Source organism: Cyanistes caeruleus, chromosome 6, assembly GCF_971803275.1.
Source record: "Cyanistes caeruleus chromosome 6, bCyaCae1.hap1.1, whole genome shotgun sequence".
Lineage (NCBI taxonomy): Eukaryota > Metazoa > Chordata > Aves > Passeriformes > Paridae > Cyanistes > Cyanistes caeruleus.
The window spans coordinates 59393906-59409852 of record NC_141706.1 but is presented as its reverse complement, the minus strand read 5'-3'; the positions used below and the strand labels follow the sequence as shown (position 1 = coordinate 59409852).

The 15947-nt window shown below is 38.3% G+C and overlaps 1 protein-coding gene across 1 annotated transcript in view; it reads right to left on the bottom strand.

The window, feature by feature from the left end:
- Nucleotides 1-2428: 2428 nt before the first annotated feature.
- The window catches only part of ASPG (asparaginase), a 45142-nt gene continuing 31623 nt past the window's right edge, over nt 2429-15947 (bottom strand). The window contains exons 13-16 of the mRNA XM_086892570.1: nt 10671-10757; nt 4801-4900; nt 4435-4493; nt 2429-2840 (exon numbers count right to left, since the gene is read on the bottom strand). Coding sequence (XP_086748696.1) covers nt 4440-4493; nt 4801-4900; nt 10671-10757 — 241 coding nt within the window. The 3' untranslated portion in view covers nt 2429-2840; nt 4435-4439. The remainder of the gene's footprint in view (nt 2841-4434; nt 4494-4800; nt 4901-10670; nt 10758-15947) is intronic.

Here is a 15947-nt window from a genome sequence, read left to right as displayed (position 1 = left end):
GGAAGGGTACGTGCACATCATGGGTATCTGGAACTAAACTGTTTGAAGAGTTATGAAATGGACCCACAGTTGCTCCTGGCAATGGAATGAGTGTGTTTGGAATACCCATAGCCCTGTATGGCTGTTTAATCTGCAACCCTTTCCTGAGAAGATTGCTGGATAAAAAGAAGAGTGTATTGGATCTTTTCAGGAATGAGCTGAAGGAGAAAAATTAGGATGTTTAAAACAACTAAGCTGCCTCTGGGATGTCTAGCATACTTTAACTAATGAAAGACACTCTGCTGCTTACAGTAACTGAAACAAATAGGTAGAAACAAATAGGAACAATTTTATTCCTTACTAATATTTAGATTTTACTTTTGAGCAATAACTATGCAAAACTTAAGGGTTACTACACACAAATAGATTCATCATAAGACTGGGAGTTATCACAGAGAGTATAATTATGATTATTAAATCACCAGCATGAAGCAAAAGGGTGTAGTAGATGAACAAGACAACACAGGATCTCCAAAGTGTTACTGAAGTTCATCTCCAACATTGAGTCAAGAGCTGAAGCTTCTGGCCTTGATTGGGTGATTCTTGTCACAGCACCGTATACGTTTAAGTTATGCTAAGTTTCTCTTAACACTTGTAAACTGTTATCAATTCCAGGATGAAATTCTGACATATATAAAAAAGGTCCAGTTCTTTCTCAGATAAACATTAAATTTGCATTCATATGTCTGCCATTAAAATCCACTGGTTTATTTATTAAGCAAGTCATAAATTTTCTAGAAAGTGGCAGGAACACTCTTAGGCAAGATGACATATTAATAAGATATGTATTTCTGTAAAGAAAGTAGATAATACTGCTTTATTCTTACTTTAAACATGACCTAAATCATTTAATTTTAGTTTTATGAGCTTCTAACTAAAAGTCTTCTTACTGGATCACATCACAAAATGTTGTACTTAATGTCTTTACCTGGCTTATATGCAGGACCAAAATGGTTGGCTGTTTTCTTCCCTCTCCTTCAGCTTTACTGTTGAGACCTATTATTTCAGTAGTTCACACCAGAATATAATTTTTTATTCAAAAGTATTTTTTGTACTATTGATGGATATTTTAGAAATATGTTACTGTTTAGAAAGTTTTCTGTAGATCAGATGAGCCTTTATTGAAAAGTATGAAGAAAATATTGGTGCTTCTGTCTGTGCTGCAGTCATTTTGGTACAGAAATAAAAAATGGATGCTGTTGTGAAAAAATGATGGCATCTGAGAATAATTAAAAAATATAAAATATCCTAATACCAAGAAAGTCACTTCTGGAGAAGTTTATTAAAGGATTGTCTGGTTCAGTGCATTAGGACTATTGATGAGGCAAGATAATAGTTCTGAACACCACAGGAAGAGGAGTCTGTGCATGATTTTACTCCTGATCAAAAAAAATTCACAAACATTACTTTGCTACGTACATCAACTTTATGTATTTACAGATAAGACACCAAAAAGTATGACAAATTTGATGCCTGATTTTTGATGTTAATCTTATTTATTTCATTTTGTATTCATTTTATTCAATCTAAAACATGTTCATTGCTAGGTAATATCAATTATATAATAACGAGACAACTTAGTTGCGATTTTTGTGACCATAGTGAAGATGTGCACTACTCTTCACATTAATCAAGTATTTTTGAGGTTTTGTTTTTAACTGGAGTGTATATAGCATTGCCTCAGACTGCATGCACAGTTCCCTTGTTTTGGTGTGACCTGACATGCAGTATACCTTGGGAATCTTTTAATACAGGCTCAGCAAGTAGTCCTTGCAGCTTTTCTCCATGATAAGAATAGCTGTGGGAAGGTTGAGTAGTATAAAGAGGAAAAAGAAAAAACTATCTGCACTTCAAAGATTTCCTTCAGATGCAGCAGATAGAAAATCCACACAGATTACTGCAGAAGCTGTAGGTGAAATTAAAAGTTGCCATCTCCAATATATGCATTTGCCTGAAGTATTCCCTATGTTTACATATTCTAGGGCAGAAACAGCTGTAAACATACATATCACCTTCTTTATTTAGTCTGAAAGTGTTGGGACTTTTAACTTGGGGTCTGTTAATACTGAGATCCCATTTACAGTCCAAAGAATTACGTGTCCAGCATGTAGCAATCTTGATTATATTCCGGTCAGGATGTGGGAAAGATGCTATTAGAAGAAACAAAACAATCAATTCACTCAGGCAGTCCCACAAACATGCTTTATGGCATCTGCCTCCTACTCATTTCAAGTGAGGGTTTATAGTGACACATTGGTGAAGATTAGTACACAACTGCAGGCAGATGCCCATGACTGATTCAATTGTTTGCACTGACACTCACAATTGCTGTAATTGCAGCTGGAGTGATAAAAGTCATTGCAAAAAACCAGACAAAGTGAAATCAACATTGTTCCTCAGAGATTTTATTAGTTGAAACCCAGAAATGCACAATTCACTGTTTTTCCTTGGTATGAATTCACCACAGTATTTCCATTTGCTATGCCTGCAATACTGTCCTCAGAGGTTTAACATAACATTCAAAAGGCCTCTTTAAAATCAGAACTTGTAACAGGAACAGCCAAGCATTCCAACCTCACTTGCCTAAAAAAAATTCTTTCCAGAAAAGTGATTAAAAAATAAAGGCAGCAAATTATTTTTAGACAATCAGTGCAATCCTAAATAAAGAATTTTTCTAAGCCGTAGCTTTCCTGTATGCCCCAAGCAGCGCTACCATTGTTCCTTTCCTCTTTTCCTCCCATAATGGCTTAACACCATTAATGCTTCAAGCTGGTATTCCTGATGACCATCTTCTACAGCCCCTGGAGAAAGAGAGAATGGATGTTTAGAACTAGGCAGTATCCAAAGCCTTCCTGAGAACAGATTACTCTGTAGCCTGCCAAGCCAGTTCTCACGCAGTGCTGAAGACTTCCTTCAGACCGCCTACACTACTGGTGTCTCAGTCCAAAGGAATTATGAGGTGATCCATGGAAGAGTTGAGGATTTAACACATTCACTACCCACTTACAAAGGAAAAATGATTCTTGCAGACGTATTTCAATGAAAATGGAAATGCCTTTGAAGCGTAACTCACATTCAAAAAGTATTTTAGCATTGCTATCCTGACTGCTGGGAAACTTCCATTTACATTGTGATTGATTCTAATCCTTCTATATTGGGTAAAATCAAAGAAAACCCCAAAACTTTAAAGGAAAGCAAAGAAATCTGCCTGATTGTGTCCTTCATTAATTTAAACTAGTACAGAGAAAATAAAAAATTCCAGTTGCAGTCCTCAATAACATCTCTCAAATGAGATGCACAAGTGGCCAGATAACCATCAATGCAGCAGAACCTTTAACTACATTTTGTGCTAATTTTAATAAATAAAGGAGATCATCTCCTCCCAATATTTAAATTTGGATTAGACTTGCCAATATATTGGAGAAATCTAGATCAACAATGTATTGCATCAGAAAAGAGCTCTGAGAAATGAAAGATGCATGTTTTAAATGCTTCCAGTTACAGCACAGCACTGGAGAAGGTCAAATGCCCCAACAAGTTCCCTATAGAGAGACTTGTCAGATCTGATGCTCTGAACATGAGGCACACACACACAGGGCCAGGGAAACACACCTTGGATGACGGCAGCACAGAGGGGATTCATGTCAGGCACAACCGCGCAGCTGCCTCTGCAGCCTGACAAAGAAGGAGGCTGTGGCACTGTCCCCTGTCCTGTGCCCAGAGCAGCAGCAGCCCCTGGGCACAGCTCTCTGTGACAGAGCTTTCTGCAGTCCACATGTGGAATACAGCTAACTCTGGTCTGTGGCAGGTCTGGCACACGTTTCCAATGTGGCTGACGATGCAACACCAGGAAATTGTCTGGTTTAGGGTGCTCCATTGAAAGCCACAAGGAGAGGCCAAGTGGAGATGCTGCAGGTGGCACAGTGGCCCCTCCTGAATGGCTGTGGTGGCTATGCAGCTGTCCTGAGGAAGGGAACGATCCTGTGCTGGGGCACAGCACCCTGAGAGCCAGGCCTGGCCAATGTGCCTGAGAAAAGGCATTTCCTCTCCAATGCGGGCAAGACAGAGGAGCCTTTTATTGCAACAAGCTGATGGAACATCACATTGTTGCCCTCTGGTTTTATTTTAGTAGCTTTTACATTCCCAACCAAGTTCAGAACTACCCTGTGGAACGCACGAAAAAGCATTTCCAGGTTCAGGCAGAAAGAATAATAAATATTAGCTCCACTCTACAAAGAAGGATTTAAGTACTCAGAGTCAAATGAGAAACCAAGACAGGGACAGCAGATGAACCCAGTTGTCCCAGAGTCTACTAGAGCTTAAATACAACATCCCTCTTCATACTTGTGCTGACGATACATTTCAGAACTCCAGCACCTGAAAACAAAATCTTACCTTTCTTATTGTTTTTGTCTAAGGAAGTCAAGAACCTCCTTCTGTCCTGTAGCCTCTGCCTGTAAGTAGAAACATGAGTAAATTCTGTCATCCTGTGTACCAGGACATGCAAATACTCACTTGTGGGAATTAAGACTACATTACCACAAAATAATTAAAATCCAATTTAAATTTTAATTCCTCTGACATAGATGAGAAAATTCTCGTTCTAACTATTTATTGCTTCGCAACAGCACAAGATTTGAGTTTGTAACAAATTCTAAACCAGTTTATTGTCCAACATAAATTTTTCCCAAATTAATCTCCAAAAGCGTGTGTTATTACTCAGCTAGCACACCAAGGCAGCACTGCCATATGGACACTTACTACTTGTAGGGGATTCCTGCCATCATAACCAGTTTGCTCCAGGTCTGCACCAGCCAGGTACCAGGCATACAGCCCATCCGTATCACCTTTAGCCGCAAGGCTGAAAAAAGAATAATTAATATTGTTTCTCAATTTTTCAGTTAATTTCAGTGAGCTCCTAGGTCCTGTCAATGAGCTCAGCAGGTGAAGGCTGAACCAGGCTCAACATGGCTGCCAGGGTAGAAAGGTAAGGAACACTATTACAACAGCTTTGAACAGCTGAGCAAGCAACACAGCTTGATGAATCAGTTCCTTAAATTATTAGGGCTGTGCTATAAGTACTTACAACAGGCTAGTTTCACATTGTGGGTGTGACTATGACCAAAGGGGAAAAAAAAGTCAGGCAGTTTCATATTTCACAACACAATATTTATCTCATGAAATGAGTTGGGGGGAGGGAAATGGCTAAATCAAGATGCAGCTGAGTGAGAGCACAAGCCGATGTGCTAGCAATCCACAGGACTTATTTAAAATCCCTAAGAAACCCCCTTCACAAGCTTGCTATCAGTAGTTATGATATTAAGTACATTTATGTGATATTATTTGGACAGTAACAAAGCTATATTTGAGTTTCACAAAACAATTTGTAGAATTTAAATGGGCAGCAAACAAAAAAAGAAAAAAGCTTTTTCAAAGCTTTTCAACCTCTGCCTGCTACATATAACAAGTAATAGAAAGGATCAGAATGAATCCTATACAAATAAGTTAGTTAAAGTTTTCAGGAATGCACACTTTTTAGGTTATTTCTTTGCACATCTGCTGGTAGTCCCCTCCACAATACTTAAAGTTTGTTTTTAACTCTCATTTAGGTAAAACAGCTAAGAGCCTGTACACATGTAAAATCAAGCCAGTCTGTACCAAGCCTGAAGACAGGCTGAACTGATGGGAAGGTTGGGAGGATGACCTTCAGTCTTTTCAGGTTAGCAGCTTCTGTGAGGCTTCAGACCTGAGCTTGCCAGGAGCTTGCAGATAGTTTCAGCAGAACCCTGCTGATAATCACTGAGGTTGAATCTCACTAAGAGAGGGGAAACCTCCCCAGCATTATTAAGTTCAGTGTTTTCTGCCTTAACCAGAGCTTCTTGTGGCTGACAAGCACTGTGCCGGCAGCAGGGATGGAGATGGTGATCAGCTCTTGGGGGTGATGACCAGGCCAGGCAGACCTGATGAAGCATAGAGAAGGCTCAAGATGCAAGGGGCAGTCATGGAAGAAACCATGAAAGCAGGGCTGCAACATTCACTTCTCTGCTAAGTTGAAATCACTTCTGTTGTTGATTAAATCACTTAAGGATCTGAAAATATGTTTTCAGGGGAGTGGACACCTCTAATTGCAACAGTCCCAGAGGCTGGGCATGAAAAGGGAAAGCAAATGGTCTCCATCTGTGTTCCTCCATGCAACCCCCAGGTGACCTACAGCTGAGGCCATTGGGGGACAGGGAAGTGGTAGTGAGTACTAAGAGGTTTAACAGTGCTTCAGTCTGGAATCTTGAAGGAAAGGATCAATTAATCATTAATGAAAATTGCCATAACAAAAGAAAAGGAGGAAAGCAAAGGAGGTCCAACAGGAAGCTCATAGGGAGGTTGGTAAGGAATCTGCAAGAAACAGGTGAGCATTAGTAAAGAAAAAGTATAAGCATTAGTAAAGCAAAGAAATCACTTAGCAGCCACTTCTGAAACACATTAACTGTCTTTATTTACAAAGACCAGTCTCTTGTTGTTAACACTGTAAGATCACAGGCTAAGGAGGAAACAAAAAGCCTACCTAGAGGGTTATTGAGCATCACCAACACTAGACAAGAGAGCACATTTTATTTGCCAAACAGAATGGCATCGTTCAGCCACGTGCAACAAGGAAACCACTTTGGTTTCAGACTTCCAGAAATATTACCAACCTACATACCCAGGGCACCTCAGCTATATCTCTGTAAGCAACAAACAAGTATGGCTGCACTTACTGGAAAATTACTGCCCATTAACAGCACCTATTCAGAAAGCAATTTTAATCCTCGCTGCAGAGGTCAAAACTGTGATCTCCTTCCGTGACATTAGAGCAACCCAAATACACAGAAGCATCTTCAATTTTGTAGCAGCCATTTACTGATCAAGTGAGAACTTTATTCTACAGGGACCATGACAAGATCAAAAGGTGATATAGCTTGTGAGAAAATTTATATACCAGTCCAAATAGAAGATACCTACTATTTACTAGATTGATTATCATCAGGAGCACCACAAAACATTTTCTCCAAATACAGATTTCTACAGTCAAGCCATACACAGCTGAATTTCCTTTATACACAGTAAGTGTACTTCATATACTAAAATATAATACAGAGGACTTCTCAATTTACACCAGAGGAACCCTGGCTCTGTATTTGTCTCAAAGATATTTATGCCAGAAATTCTTACTACAAGTGCAACCTCTAAGCAGCAGTCCATTACTGTTATATAATGAAATGGAATAAAGATATCTTCAACATACACTTACCTGGATATTTAAAGCCTGCTTTGTTGATAAAGAACTGTCTACCACAGTTCACTAAACTCTGACTGATACCTTTGACAGCAGATAATCACAGGCATCCTGCCTATCAGTACTCTTGCATTCAGAAAAAATACTACGTATCCAGTTCACAGTTTCAGCAGGGCTAATGTAGCCATGATGATGACAGAGCTAAGATATCAAGAATAGTGGCAGTGCTGTCTGTGCCTCCAATCACACCAACATCAATCTGCAATTTAAGGGGTGCTCTGTTATTGCCAGGGGACAAAGCTTGTCAGGTCTCAGAAGGTTTTTAAGGACAAGGGCTAATGCAGTTGAAGATTTGGGAAGTAAAAAGTACAGTGAAATGACATCTTGGGGTTCCCTCCTGCCTCTTCATGTACTAGGATTTCATCTTTCCTTGGACACAAAACTGTGTTTTATCAGCAATTGTCTTTTTTCTGTGTCTATATAAAGTAATGAGGGCAGACTTTCTTTTTTTCTGGTGTATCATCACCCTGACAGAAGAGAAAAAATATTTTTATTTTTTTTAAGATGAACATCCAAAGGGGAAAGAAAAGAAGTCCAGCGCAAGGCATGGATTGCTCTGTCCTGAACACATTTGGGAGTGCTGTTCTTAGCTTGTGTCTCCACATCTCTCTCAGCTCAGACAGACTTTTTGAAAGACCTTACCCTCTCTTTATGTGAAATTGAAGAGGAATCTTATTCTGAAAGGTAGTGATTTTGAAAGGCTGCATCCTTGTATATATCACACCATATCATATAATTTTATGAAATCTAAGAATATGAGAAAGCTGATTTGGCTTTATGCCCCTGTTTAATTTTGTGAAGTACAGACTTGAAGTACCTCCATTCTATACAGCCTCATTTTCCTTTAAAAACAAACACAAATCAACTGTTTATCAATTCCAGAAGTCCAGAAGCTTTTAGAATAAGTCTGAGTGTCCCAGTTTATCTCATCATGGTTTGGTTTTTTAGACAGATGACAATACTACTGCAATATGAGAAGATACTCTTGACATTTTTAACAGATTACTAACATTGAGATCTCATTTCGAAACAAAGCCATGAACCAGATAGCAAACATCAACAAAGTAATTCTAAAACCAGACTAACACCTCTCACTTTAAAAAAGACACTAGCAAATGAAACCATGAAAGATTTAATAACTATGTGCATCTCTACTTCCTACACAAGAGTTCCCACTGATACTGTCCAACCTTCAGTTCTGGCTGGTACTCCTTTCCTTCTCAAACATCACCAATGCCAAAGGAACACATTTATTTTTATTTTATCTCCATAATCTTCCAAGTGAGCTATGCTATTCTATTCTATTATCACAAGTCTAAATAGAAGGAGGCAAGGAGACTATTAGAACATTAAAATCACTACTTATTGTCTTTCATAACAGTCTGTTTGAGGATTGGTAGGTAGCAAAGAGGGAAAACATGCTTAGAGTTTAATTCAGAGAGAAGTGCATGGGGGAAAAAGTTGAGTTAGATAAGTGCAGAAACACAATGCTTATCAGAAAGCAAGCAGCTTTATCTTTCTAAACCCCAAGAACTTGACATATTTCCTTGGTGAAAAATTCAGACTGGTAGAAATTGCAGCTTAAGGCACATTACAAGATAGAAGAAATGTAGGAAAATACTTCAAATTAGACAGAGGGGAGATGTTATGAACAGCTTGTTCTATAAGCAGCTTGACCATGTGGCCATGTTGACTGCCATGAAGGTGCCAGTGCCCGCAAAGAGGGGGCTTAAAACAAGAGAGAGGACAGAGAAGTGAGCCAGAGCATGCTGGAACAATGAGTGTATCAGTAAGTTCATCTGAGGACACTGCAGAAGTATCAGAGACATTTTGGCAAGAGGACAAACACCAGCACCTCAGATTTAGTAACTTACAGGTAGCTGAGTAATGCTCTGTGGAAACAGTCCACTTTATTAGAAATGAGTATGCCAGGCCCTCTAAAACAGCAGAGGAGGAGGGTAGGAGCAGCCGCTTCAGCAATGCCTTGAAGCCTGACCACTGCCTGGCTCTGCTCCTGGTAGAGGCCATACAGATCCAGGTGCACAGTGATCCCTAAAAAGCTATAACAAGCTGCATAAGAAACCCATTTTGTTATTTTGTGTGAACCATTTTCCTCTTCTCAGCTTTTTGGTTTTGGACATATTACTGCCAGGTCGGCCAGCCAAACTGGTTCTGCACATGCCACCAGGACTGAGCAAGGGGCCAGTTTATTTGCAGAGGAATGTCATTCCCTAAACCTTTTGGCAGAGGCAAACTGCACAAACCGAGGATTTAGTTCTGTCCTATCACCTGCAGTGCCCTGGGAAATGCATATTTTGACTCCATGGTAAAAGCCTTATTAACCAATCTCCTCAGAGCATGTTATGACAATGGAAACACTCCAGACAGTGTTCCTTAATTCCAGAATTACTCCAAGGACAGAGTCCAGTCTCTACACAGAACACACATAAGATTTGCCTTGACCTTGTTTTGTAGACATTATACAGCACTGGCTGGTCCCTGCAAGTCTCATGATTTCCTGCCAAGTTCTGATATAAAGGCTGGTGCTCAGGGGTTTTTTGTTCATTTTTCAGAAGAAAAGAGAAAAGAAAATGAAGTAAAAATTACAAGTAATATCTGGAAATACATGGAACCTTCTCATATTTTTCAGAGTAATTTGTAATTCAGGACCAGTACTGGAAAAATGAAATCAAACATCTATTTCTTTTTATAACACACATCCACTTTGTTATATATTGAAAGTAACTGTATGGAAAGCCATCTCTAAGAGAATTATATCCTCTTAAAATTAAATACAGTGATGGTGATCAGCAGTTCACAAGTTTTGGGGTTAGACTTATTTGTCTATTTGATTTAGTTATTTTTAAGAACAATACTACATACTAGTTAGAAGCCACTCCAATATAACTGAAAAGTGGACTTTAAGACAATGAAAATGATACATTTTGTGCAGCTTTATTTTTAAGAGAGATGCTACAAAATCATACCTTGAACAGCTTCTTTTCACCATTCCTCAATAAGAGACTTTGGGGAGAATGGATATTTCCTTCCAGCTCACTTATCCCCACAGCCCTCTCTGCTTTGGAACTCTCTTGGGTTATTGGTGGTTTGAAACAGTTGATTCTTAATTTCATCACTTCACTTCTTGCCTTTCTTGTTTTCTCGCCATCTATCACAGAAAGAGCCCCTTCATGTGCCAGGGACCCAACTGTTTATTGAAAGTGCTCCTTTTTTGAGTCTCCTCTAAAAAAAACATCCCGCTTCACACCCATTTTAGGACCACCTCATATATCACATTTACCTGCAGAGTATTGTTCCAACATCCTCCAAGTCATGGCTTGAAAGGTGTGCTCCTGTTTCTCGTAACAAGTTAATCACTGGTATGTGCCTTTATGAGAGAAATAAAAAAAATGAGAAAGTGACTTGACCTGGAGGGGCTTTTTCCCCCCTGAATCCAACATTGTCATATACACAAACAGTCAGTGAAAGTTCTTGCATTCTCTTTTCCACAATCATAGAACCAATGAATGTTTTCCAAGGTGACAGATGCAGTAAACAGAGCTTCCCTCCCTCTCAAAAACTTATTCACACACTAAGCTCAAGAAAGTGTTAAGTTCAGCTCTAAAAAGAGATATGTACCCTTCTCTTCCAAGAATTCTTAATATCTTAATCTTAGTACTAGCTTAATTTAACAGTAGAAATATTAGTAACTGAAATACATGCAAACAGGGAGAATATTTATCACATAGCATCATTCCTGTATTTTAAAGAATACAATGCACATATGTATCAGTCTTAAATAAAACATTGTGTCTTGCAGATAAGCAATGAATCTTTACATTAATGGAGAAGGTAGTCAGATTTTTAGGGCTTCAAAACGATGGTAAATATTCTTATGAACCTCTGTCAAAAGCACATCTTTTCCTAACTTCCTCCTCCCAATACCTTTATTACTGATTTCTACCTGGAGACTTTAGGAGGTCTTCCTTGTCCTTTCCTTTGAGATAAAGGGGAAAATGGCACTACCAGCCAACACCTACACCTTAGGTAGATGTTTAAGAAACTCTGTGGAAAGACTGCTCTCTAAAGTTACTATTGTGGGTACAAAATAGCATGACAAGTAAAAAATCTGCAAAATGCATTTTTCATAGCTAACCTATGGGAGGTTCAGAACTAGGTTTGAACAGGAGATGACAGAATGCTCCTCTGTTAAACAACTGACCTAATTTACAAATCAAAATACAGGGTTTTTTCTCCAGAAAGAATATGATGACCTAGTAGATCAGAAATAGTTTTATAGTTCCTATTTTAATAAGTTGTTATAATATCATATTTCAAAATAATGAGGTAGGCTTATCATTTAATAGGAAATATGTGAGTTTTTCCAACCAATTACCTTAAAGATCATCTGTAGTAATTAAAAATAAAAATATAAGCTGACCTACACTTTCTGCTTAATCACTTGGTCGTAGCCATGGGCCTTTCCATTTTTGAATTGGACTAAATTACTTATCTAATCCCTCTGCCTGTTTTTAGGAAACTCCATCTTCAATCAGAAGTTATTTTACAGTTATCCATATAAAGCCTATGTAAGCTTATATGCTTCATATAAGATCTTTAGTTTCTAAACTAACTAAAGAACTGTACATGTGTTATAGGAATCATTTTGCTTTTCCAAACACAGGTTATAAACTCTAGGAGACAGATTTATTTTTTTTTTAATTGTATTTTGTTCCAGTTGACAGCCAAAAAACGCCCCCCGAAAAAAAAACCAAAAAAAACAAAACCAAAAACCAAACCAACAAACAAAAACAACAACAAAAAAGTCTTCCTTTGCTTCATAGCAAAGCATTTCTGGAACAGCACGTCTCAAGTTTGTTCAGTTATCTAAAATATTTTCTCAGGTGGGTCCCTTGCAACATGGCTTGTCATCATCCACAAGCATCTCCTTGAGCCAGCAAATATGGTCTCCTACTTTTCAATCCATGGTGAAGCATAAATTCTACATGTATGAATTTTTTACTTTTTAGTCTTAATACAAATAGTAATTATCTGAAATGAAATTTGACCCGAAATAGATTAAAGTAGGACATGTCTGTTCACTCAGGCTCTCATTGGCTATTGAACAGAACATGGGGAGTGTCTGTTTACTCTCCAAGTGTTCCTCATTTCCCTCCCACCTTATACAGGAAATCTCAGCATTAAATGAGCATTTTTTAAAACAAAAGCTTTGCTATGGGACAGCACTAAAAGATAAAAGGCTGCAAAGCATGTAATGTGTGGTATGTTCCCTCAATGTGCTCCACCTATGAGGTCTGTATCTCTGGATACCAGCAAAAAGACAGGTTTTCTCTTCCTGTTGTAACTATTCACTCCTTAGTGGTAGGAAGAATCTCTCCAGAAAGCCCTTCACATCCCATTCACACCACACAGCCATTACTGCTCTGAGTGAGGCTCTGTAGATATTTGTTACAGACAGATTTGGCATCATTTACCCCACTCATTTAATACAGAAAATTTAAACAAGGAAAGAAAAAAAGTGGCTTGAAAGAAATTAAATTTGTAAGCATTGTAACTGACAGTATTTCCAATAACTGCTTACAATAAAGCATTTCTAAACCCAAGTGCAATGTCCTGATGAGTCATTCAGTCAATTTCTTGGTAAAGTGGGAAGAAGTGCTGTGCACTACTGCTTAAGACAGGGCAAGGGAGAGGAAGAGTAGGGACAAACAGTAATGCAAAGTTTAGAAGTGTCAGATTTAGTACCGTGACTGTGAAATGCAGATTGGTCCAAGAAAGCAAACAGACCACCTCTGACATTCCCACCACTCAACATGAAAACTATGCGGGAGGCAAGGCGCACTGCAGCTTGTTCCTACTTGCACCCAAACGCTATCTACATTCTGAACAAACTTAAGCCCTCTCCAGAGCACCACTTCTGCTGTCTTGTACCTACCACAAGGGCATTATTCATATCTCAAGAGGCTGGCTGTGAATTTTCTGATACTGTTATGTCTTAGGTGCATGAGAGGTATTTGTCTTTAGAAACTGTTTCTTTAAGTGCTGCTCTCCTGTGGCTTTACAAAAGCTTCACAAACATCACAGTTGGGCTGAAGTTCAGGTGATGTCATGAGCCACAAACTTCTTGGGAGCAGTTCAAATGCAATTCCTGTTCTAAGGTGACAGCACAAAATCAAGAGCAGAACTGCTGGACAGTCAAAGCTCAAGGTGCAGAGATGGCAACAGCCCCATGTCAGCCTTGGCTTGCACAGCTCCATGCTCATTTTAGCCCCACCTGATAAGCACTGTCACCTCTGAGCTGTTCCTGACCCTCCCTTTTCCTATCAAACCACAGCTCTTTGTCAGACACGGGCTGTAGAAACAACATCATTCTGCATATGTTACTTGAAATAGCTTTTTAGTAGTATTAGTTATTCACCCCTCTCTGAAGGAAAAAAAAAATAGACAAAAGGTGTTTGTAGGTCTCCTACCTGCTAGGTTCCATTGTTGATAACACTGGACATAAAAATTTGAGTGTATACTAATACTTTAATATTAGTATTAATATAATTTTATTTTTTTTAATTTAAGTATTAATATAATACTTAATGTTTTAATAGCAGAATATCTGATTTGGTGCAGTCTTCAACATTCAGCACTATGAGCAAAGTTTGAGTTCCAGGTAAAGACACCCAAACTCTCACCAGTTCATGAGTGCTCTGGATTCACAGGAATCCAGGTTCTGTACAGTACCTATCATCCCAGGCCCTCACCTGGCAGACACTTATTAAAAGTGAATCAACTTCAAAAAGGATGAATCATACATGTGAAATTAACACACATGTAAGAGTTTGCAGGATTGCGGCCTTAGGGTGCACACCTTCCACCAACTCTCATTAAAGAAATGCAGGTGTAATGTATATCCAAACTTGACTGGCTTCATTCTTTTTCATGCTTGCTCCCTTAGCAACCCGAATGGTTATGGCAGGATCAGCTTAGTTTCACTTGTTCAGTTTTCTGCACAGTATCACTGGGAATTTTGTGCTCATAAGGACAGGCTTCAGTGTGCTTCTTGGAGTCAGTGGTGGTTAGATTTTCTCTCTGACTTAGATTTCCTGAAGTAATGTAAATGTAACCTTGCAAAATATCAAGTATTTAAATTCATATTTACGTGGGAGGTAATTTTACTACCTCTAATCTGATGTTCTCACAGCACTGTATGAGCAACTCCCCATTTTCAACCTTTTACCACTGCTCTACAAGTAAATGGAAGCACTTTTACTACTTAAAATATACACAATTTTTATTCAAGACGTTTTCCTGCTTAGAGAGTTTCTGTTATTAAAAAAATATTATTCTATTGTTTTGAAAATGAATTACCCCTTGAGGGTGCTGTAAGAAATTAAAGGAATGCTACTTATTTTGATATGTCAAACAACTGGCCTAAATTAACAGTGGTCTGTTTAGCTTCATGCATAAAGTGAGTGAGACTACAGGCAAATTGTAGAGTTACAAATGAAAAAGCGGAAATGCAGTAGTTTATTTCTTATTTAGAAAGAAACAAAGGAAGAGTCACTTAAAGTCAAAAAATTTAAGAGACTATCATTGACATAAATCAAGTCACTGGTCTATCAGCTGACAGTGCTATGTTAAGAAGCTTTTAAGAAGAGACATAACTCCTGATCATCTTTACAAATTAATAAAGGGAAGAAAGAAATCAGTCATCATTATACAGGTTGCATGCTGGTTAAAAGGCAAGATACTGAGAAATGGTACATAAAAGACTAGAAGAAAGCTATTTTTATGATGAGTGGATACTGTATTGCAGTTAAATGCCAATTAAACAAATATTAATTCTCAGAAAATGGGATTAAGTTGATGCAATGTTCAGTAAAATTGAGAAAGTTACAATATTAAACAGTTCAAAGCATTGAGTACTCATTATCATCAGTTTTCCCCGCACACCCCTTCCCTCTCTGCCACTTTCTATCAGGATAATCTCTCTACTTTCAGCTTGCAAGTGTTTAATAAATAGAATTTAAATACTTCTGTAGCAGAAATCTTTTTAGTGGGTATCTAATTACACACATATACAGCTGTCTGCTCTTTAGCATTCTCCTTTATATGCTTACCAGTGTGAAATGCAGTGTGAGTACATAGCAGATCATAAATACACATTTATGAGATTAGTTCTAAGTCAATTCTTCCTCTCATTCCAACAGTAGAAACAAAAAGAGAAACTGAAAATAGTTATGGTGCAGTTTCCTTTTACAATTCCCTGCATCAAAATGGGTGTGCAGTTTTAAAGAGCTTAAGAGTCATAGCAGGAGTCTAATATAGGAGTGGCAATTCTGAGGAATCCAAACAACAAGCTCATGTGAAATTCCTCAGGCGGTAGATGGGTGCGGTAAAAAAAAGTAGGTGCCTGATTTGCAGGAACATCTAATAATATCTAATGCTTTAGCATTTTCTCACATTGGACCACAGCCACCTCTATTCAACTCCGAGGTTATTTGTTTGATTTGCTGTCGGGCTTGTTTTTGCTTTAAGACTGCAAAGCTTATATATTCATGAGGTA